This window comes from Cordyceps militaris, assembly GCF_000225605.1.
Source record: "Cordyceps militaris CM01 unplaced genomic scaffold CCM_S00004, whole genome shotgun sequence".
Taxonomy (NCBI): domain Eukaryota; kingdom Fungi; phylum Ascomycota; class Sordariomycetes; order Hypocreales; family Cordycipitaceae; genus Cordyceps; species Cordyceps militaris.
Genome location: NW_006271972.1, coordinates 3,378,248 through 3,385,988, shown reverse-complemented (window position 1 = coordinate 3,385,988; position 7,741 = coordinate 3,378,248). Strand labels below are relative to the sequence as shown.

Below are 7,741 nucleotides of genomic sequence, written 5' to 3'. Positions count from 1 at the left end.
CCCTCGGCGCCCTGCGCGCAGAGCATGTCGACGCCGGCGTCGAGCGCGCGGACGGCGTGCTTGGGGTGGCCGACGAGGTTCATGACGAGCACGCCGGCGGCGTGCAGGCGGTCGATGACGGGCCGCGGCGGCACGCCGGCCGTGCTCACAAACAGCCGGGCGCCGCTGCGGATCGCCATGCCGACGAGCTCGTCGAGCTTGCCGCCGCTGGCGTCCCGGTTGGTCTTGCGCGCGCGCCCGCCGCACTGCGGGATCGCGAGGGCTACGCCGAACGGCAGGTCCGGCCGCGCAAAGTGCTGCTTCATGTCGCTGATGGCGCGCCGCAGCTGCTCCGGCGTGCACTGGTAGCCCCCGACGACGCTGAAGCCCCCGGCGTTGGCGACGGCCGCGGCGAGACGGCCCCCGGAGACCTCGGCCATGCCGGCCAGCATGATCGGGTGCTGGCAGTTCAAGATGGTGGTGAGTGGTGTGGTGATGGGTCCGGGCATTGTGGGTGTAAGCCGGTGCTCAATGTGTGGTTGTTGCTCCATGGTGTTGTTCTGAATTTTGGGATATGTATTTTAAACGTAGCCTGAGCTATTAGACATCATGAGAAGAAACTACAGAATAGACTTGGATATGGGATGCTAAATGTAGGCTCGTCATGGTAAGCACAAATGCCGGGGGTGTACGGAGTACTGTGTAGGGTGTCACTAGTAATGGAAGCGGGCTACATCTGCATGAGCACGCGACACTAGCTTAGCTGGTTCGAACAAGGCCGTCAGACCTAATATGGACAGCAGTGTCTCATACCGAGGAAGTACAATAGGACGTGGTCGTCACCGGCATCCAGTCAAATTTCCCAACTCCGTTGCCATTCATCAGCTGTGTCGGGCAAGGCAAGCTGCATAAACGGAACGCTGCATTTTGACGAGGGGGGAGGGGGGAATGTGATCGTCAAGTTTCACATTTTAGCTTCGGCTAAATGTACATGCATCGCATATGTGCAAGTCCATGTCACCATCAGATAAGCTCGCCGTCGCATCCTGTGGGAGCCCCGACAAGCATATACCCTTGTTTGTTCGGTGTTGTCGTCCCACTGTGCACAGGCTGAAGCAAGGCACAGCCAGAGGAGGTGAATAAAGTGTGGCAATGTATTCTATGATGATAATGATGGTGACCATGCGATGCCAGGGAAACAGAGCAGTTTTTCCTTTCTTTGGGAAGGAATTAATCGTCTAGAAAATAGCAGAAGGTAAGACCAGAAAATGGGTGTTGTGAACTATATGAATGGCGTGTTTCGCCCGTCCCCCACCAGTTCTCAGGCTACAAGTATAGCATGGCTGTTATTAATGAAAACTAAAAATCGTGTTAGAGGAGAATAGGAAATAGATATGACCCTTCACAGTCTAACGAAAGATCGGCCTTTTCAGCCGCAGAGGATACTGATCAGGGAATGATCAGGGAATGATGCTCGTGCGGACAAGTTACTTGTTGAAGTAAACTAACTTTGGGGTTCAAGCCTCGATCGGAGCTCCGATGTGTGGATCTTGGTGGAGCACGAAAAGTTTTTGCTCTGGCGAGATTCGCGCAGGGCAGGGGATACGGAGGAGATCCATTTACTGATGGATCTGATAAGATTGAACAAGGCCCCTCGAGGGGATATAGGCCCCATCGCCAGTGGAACGCTATGCTTGGCAAAAAAGTTGATAGAAAAGTTTGTCATATTATTTGGTTTTATGGCCGAGCATGATGAGTATACGTGTGTACAATAACCGCTTGCCTCGGCGGCTCGTGATAATTGGTCTGGTGTTGCATCATCGGCAGAGGACCATTTTCCGGACAATGCTCCGGTATGAGTAGGCGGTATGAGTAGGCTGTTGCTGCTGGGTCCGAGGCGACAAGATATTCCCTGCTTTCCTCGAGTTCCCATCTACCCGATTCTAGAACAGATCAGCCTGAGTCATCCGCGAGAGAGTGCTGCCTCAACCACACCAAACAGCAGAAATGAACAGCAGAAAGGCAAAAATGGCATAGCCCAGACGAGAAAGAGGAAACGTAACGACGTACTGTATCGGACCCAGAGTTCCGTAAGTAATAAGAGTTTTGACCGAGTATTACCAATGGTAGCACTATTTAGCGAGAGAAATAATTGTCTGAGACGGTTGCCGCCGCCGATGTCGCCAGCCGGTGGTGTAGCCGCGATGAAGCTCAGGCAAGTGCTGCCCAAATTTTGCGATTTTTTATCATTTTATGATGGCAAGCACCCGCACCGCCCAAGTCTCGGCGGGCAAGCCAAGGCGGCGCGTGCTTCGGGAGGCTGGCGCGGCATCGGCTTGGCGATGGACCACGATGGCCAACCAGCGCATGCTCTGCTGCGGCGTGAAGGCGGAAATCAGGACTAATACATGACTTGAACTTGGTGGCACGTGAGATTATTCAAGCGCAGCGAGGAGATCATTGTCGAGGAAATTATTGTCTTGCCTTTTCGTCAACATGCGGATTCTTTTTGTAAATATGTTCAGTCAAGCCTCAATCTTCAATCTTCAATGAGTATCGCAAGCAACTTATCTCTTCAAGACACCGCATTTTATCCAAAGCTCGCACAAATGGCTTTCGACTCATCGCCAAAGTCCCATGGCGCAGTGCTTGACATCTTTTTCCCTCGACGACAAAATCTTGACACTGGGTAGTCTAGGGTACCACGATGGATAACGCTATTCATATCCTGGCCAAGAGCTCCTATTTAAAACGGAAAAGGATCCCTTCTTTTGTGACGGACTTAAAAGGCTCTCACTTCACGGTCAGGCTGCTCGCTGAGTCGCTCGTCAAAGTGGCAAGGAAATTTGATTTACATAGTAGCTATAGCGCATGTACACATAAGACGTGATATTTGCGTGGCGTGGGAATCGTACATGTCCAAGATAGCTGTAGACAGGCGTAAGACAAAGGAAAAATACCCAAATTCTAACCAAATACAAACGATCCGACCCTGACTCCTGGTGCTCGACTTCTCCCAAGACGTGCTTTCAGCAGTGGCACGACGCAGGTTTCCGTATGGCAAACGCCGTGACTTGCCCTGCTTGTTGCCCTGCTGACCGACAGAATATACGTAGCATCATCACAATAAGAAAAAAACGTGCTTAGACGTATACCCGATGCGAGTGGTGGCTATGATGACTATATGAGCCGTTGGAGCGGGAGCGGCTGCGGCGGCGCTGGCTGTGGCGACTCGAGTGCCGGCGCTTCTTGTCGCGGCGTTCATCCTCGGCACTAAAGTGGTCGCCGTGCATAAAGGCGGCAAACGCAGTCCAGGCGAAGAAGATGGCGTTCATGATGGCAAAGGCCCAGATGGCCTTGAGCATGTGGCAGGGGCCCTCGGGGCTCCAGGAGAGGGCGCGAAAGTTGCCGCCGAGCTCGTTGGTCCAGAGGCTGCTCGGGGCCGGGTTGGAGGAGCACGAGGCGAAGCGGATGTTGCTCAGGTGGTAGATGCCGGCGATGAGGGCGCCGACAATGGCAATGTCGATGATGGCGACGAAGAAGGCGTTGGCCGAGGAGCGGTGGTAACTGAAGAGGGTGAAGAGGGCCCAGGCGAGGGCGAGGACGGAGACGATGAAGAGGATGAGGATCGCGGTCGGGGCGAGGACGTTGGCGCCGACAAACTTGTCGACGAACCAGGAGAGCATTCCCATCATGATGATCTGCAAGGGCGGGAGGGTGTTAGCGGAGGCGGGCTCTTTGGGGGGGGGGTGCCGGCGCATTCAGCGGGCTTAGACCCCGCGACGGGAGGTGAATGGATGCGCCGGGATGGAAGGAGGATAGACGTACGAGGGTGGTGATTTGCGATATACGCGTGCAGACGAAGACCAGTGCGAAAATCATATTGGGTGACCGATTCTGCCAAACGAGGCGACGACGAGGAGAGGATGACGATAGAACGCTGATTGAGAATGTTTTGCGACCAACCAACTTGGTGTGGAGGGGAAGGGGTCCAAACGGCGCGGGCCGCAGGTTGAGGTGGCGTAGTCTCCCAAAAGGCCAGAAATGCGGCTTGCGACTGGGATGTATGCGATGCACCAAAAAGGTGACGTCTAATGTGCGCGCACTGGAATGATCATGCAAGGAAAAAAAAAAAGGGAAAACGTAAATAGAGGGTGGTTGCGCATGAAAAGATAAAGCTTGGGGAAAATGGCTGGGGGATGGGTGGATTCAATTTCGTGCATATTATCCGCGAGGCTGGGAAAGACATGCCGGGGGGGGGGGCGGGCTGACAGCAGGCAACTCTAGGTCCTTTGAGAGAACCGTGCGTGGCTGCAGGATTGGATTGGCTCGAGCGCAACGTTGACAAGAAATTGATTGAGTCGTATTCAGATGGTGGCTATAGTATGTGGTCCTATAGGTAACTAGGCAAAGAGTGATGGAAGCGTTTCCAGGCTGCCAAGCAAAGGGTTGGTCGAGTCAACCAGCGTTTGTTCGTGCCAAGGCGCAACGGGGCCTGCAGGGCGCTGTCTGACGGGCAGGGACATTGCTTTTCTTCTTCGTCTTGTCTTGCCCTTTCACGGCAAATAAATGTAGGGATGAGACAAAGAAAAACGATATTTGTGACGCAAGTTTGGGCTCGACCGGGAAGACAAACAGGCACAGAGCACAGAGGGGGCCGCTGACAGCTGACAGGGTTCTAAGTTGGTGACGTGTGTGGGGCGTGGTACACACATACTACGGCGGTAGCTGCCTACTAGGTCTAGGTAACCGTTAATAAATAAAATGTGTCAAGGCAACTTGACCAGCATCAACACCATCAACCGCATCAACCATGACAGGACCGAGTCGCAAGTTTCTCCATCCATGGCCGCGCGGAGCCATGGCCAACACCGACATGATTCACCATGGCAACGCCGACAGCTTGTAGCAAACATGTCCCCACCAGAATCGGGACCCACCAAGTACAGTTCAAATTATTGGTTTTGCAGCAGACAGAGGAAAACTGGAAGCATTTGTTTCTATCCATGTATGTATAACACTATCCATTCAAACATGTCTCCCCATCTTATTTCGACTTGAGCAGCGCCTGCTTCTCCTGAATGACCTTGCCGATGCGACCCCACGCGCCGATGCCCTCGATGAAGACGCTCAGCTCCCACTTCCACCAGAGCGCCGACCAGCGGGGCACGCCATGCCGGCGCAGACGCAGGCTGTCAAACAGCAGCACCTCGACGGCGTGCGCCGCCGCGAGCCAAAAGACAACATTGTGCGCGATCCAGACAAACGTGTCGGCCCCGCCGGGAAACGAGCGCTCGAGCAGCGCATGCAGCGAGCTGCCCGGCACCGCCCAACGCGAGGCGATGCCCACGGCGTAGAGCGCGAGAGTGCCGCCGCCGCCGAGCCACTCGGGCACGGCGCGCGGCCACACGTACTCGGTGATGGTGACGGGTGCGGTGGCGGGCATGCTGGGCTTGTTGGTGTGAGTTGGTTGTTGTGTGTTGAGGGGGGCAGAGATGCCGAGGCAAGAGGAGCGAGTTGAAGCTTGAAGGTAGCTTTGAAAAGGTAAGGAAAAAAGGCTTTGATGGCTCGACGTCTGGCAGAATAGCGATGTTGTTCTGCGTATGTCAATTTCCCTGTAGTTATGTTTCTTCTTCCTTTTGTAACAGGATAATGCAAGGTTCATAAATAAAGCATGCCGCGGACGGCCCTCGGCTTTCAAATCTGTTCCTGTCACCCCTGAATTAACTTTTTGATCAGTTGCCCGGCCCCCCTTCCCCCCACTACATAGACGCTACCGCGGGCGGGCGGCGCAACTACTCAGACCGGAGACGCGTAGGGCAAAGGCAAGTCCGGGGCCGTTGATAAATAGCGCCATTATCCCGCTATGAGGATCTTGCGAAATCTGGGGTAAAACTACCAAGAACCTGTTGCAGGTCGTGGTCAAAGAAGACGAAAGCCCGGCTGTCACGGTGGGCTTGTTAGGGTCACGAACAATAATGGCACCAATAACAACGTATCCCGAACACGAGTATTTCCTATACCCCTGACCATCTAGGGATCCTAGTCAGGCGTGAGGACCAGACGTGAACGGAGCGCTCATTAAACACAGCGAAAACTGCACAGGTCAATGCTTGAGAAGGCGGCAGGTAGACTTCAATTATCACCATTGACATTTTTCGATATTTTTCGACATTTTTCGACCTTTTCGACCTTTTCGACATTTTTCATGCACTGACCATGTTGCCCAGGTATCGCGACCGTGGCGTCTCCTTCAGCGCCTTCCCCGTCACAGATGTGACATGTAACTAAAACTGTACCACTCAACTGGGAGATGAGTGACCAATCAAGGGGGCAAGAGAAAATCACAACCCAAACAAAGCGAGAATAATACCTAATCAACATGTAGGAGGTTCTACAAGTCACGATTGGACAAAGACAAAAAATATGGGTCCTCAACAGGGGAAGGCGCGTTTGTTATTAAAGAGGCGGGCTCCGCACCAGCACATTCCCTGATGTTGCAAATCTTGCAACATACCGCAAGTTTTCTCGCCCTCATATTGACTCGCCTAGAAGGCTTGCGCAATCTTCCAAATGTCGTTCGCCCAATCTGAGGAGCAGAACCACGCTGTGAAAGCCGCCGACCTCCTCACATACGACGACCGAGAGCTCGACCTGTTTTTCGCGACACATGACTTCTCAAGCCTCTCCGGTGTGCTGGAACTATCACCGGAGCAGCGAGCCCACTTGTCCCAGAGATATCGCGCGTTACAAAACCTGCACAGCGACAGCAGCGGCCCCAAACTGGTCGACCCCAACCAGCTTGCTGCGCTCCTAACAGACGTGGCTGGTAATTCAAGCAGCTTTCTGTTCGATAGACCCCCACGATCGCCGGCTGAGTCGACTCTTACTTCGTCGCCGCCTGGCACCCAACCCCGCGAAGACTTGTGCCGTCAGGAGCTGATTGAAGATGATGGCCACCCCGTCTGCACAGCGGAGGAGCTGCTGGATATCTGCGCTCAGCCCAAGATTAGCTGCAATGCGATCCTTGCCTGGCTGAGCGATGAGCCAGATACGGAGACTGGAAAAAGGGAGTTAACGACCCTCTTTTCAAACCAACTCGAGCGGTGGTGGGATTTTCGCAAATCACAGTGGAGGAACCGAGCAGACGGCAACGACGAGGGGGACAGTGGCAACGAGGCGTTGGCTGCGTACCTAGCCGCAAACGCGCGCATATATGAGGGGAGAGGTGCAACGGGGTTTGTATCCGACGATTCGTTCGAGGAGACCTTGCGGCGGATGTGGCAAAGGTTGAGTGCTTGGCGACAAATGCCTGCTGAGAAGCAAACCTTCTCCGCCTACAGATACGCGGTGCAGAAGCGAATCAGGCCGTACCAATTCAAGCGAGCATTGCGATTGAAGAAAGATCCACGCCAACAGGATAGTTGGACCACCTTGGTGGAATACCTAAACTACGAGAGCTGGCATTGGGAACAGTTGACTGCCAGTGCCGAGTCGCTGGAGCCTGCATTCTTCGCATCCCGGATACTGCTCGATGGACGAATAATGAATAGCACACCCACTGTTGCTACGAAAGGCAGCAGCCTAGACGAAAAATTAGAGGCGGCTCAAGATATGTACAGAAACAATATTAGCGCCATCCGTCGAGCGGTAAGACCATACCTAAGAGCACGATACGCCGCCTACTGTCAAAAGCTTCGAGTGGATTGGCTCGTCGAGTTGGCGCGTAAAACGAAGGCTGAGATGTCCCAGCAGAGGGGGA

The 7,741-nt window shown here is 54.0% G+C and overlaps 3 protein-coding genes across 3 annotated transcripts in view; 1 reads left to right on the top strand and 2 right to left on the bottom strand.

Annotated features, from left to right (window-relative positions):
• Nucleotides 1-3,122: 3,122 nt before the first annotated feature.
• On the bottom strand, nucleotides 3,123-3,861 carry CCM_06087 (uncharacterized protein; the record flags this gene model as incomplete). Its single annotated transcript, XM_006671228.1, has 2 exons — nucleotides 3,123-3,680; nucleotides 3,808-3,861. The coding sequence occupies 2 exons, from the start codon at nucleotides 3,859-3,861 to the stop codon at nucleotides 3,123-3,125; spliced, it is 612 nt and encodes a 203-aa protein (XP_006671291.1).
• A 1,165-nt stretch (nucleotides 3,862-5,026) lies between these two features.
• CCM_06086 (uncharacterized protein) lies at nucleotides 5,027-5,425 on the bottom strand (the record flags this gene model as incomplete). Its single annotated transcript, XM_006671227.1, has 1 exon — nucleotides 5,027-5,425. One exon carries the CDS (start codon nucleotides 5,423-5,425, stop codon nucleotides 5,027-5,029), a length of 399 nt encoding a protein of 132 aa, XP_006671290.1.
• Nucleotides 5,426-6,552: 1,127 nt separating this feature from the next.
• CCM_06085 (protein kinase) overlaps nucleotides 6,553-7,741 on the top strand; it is a gene marked incomplete at both ends in the record, with an annotated part of 4,549 nt that continues 3,360 nt past the window's right edge. The window contains one exon of the mRNA XM_006671226.1: nucleotides 6,553-7,629. Coding sequence (XP_006671289.1) covers nucleotides 6,553-7,629 — 1,077 coding nt within the window. The remainder of the gene's footprint in view (nucleotides 7,630-7,741) is intronic.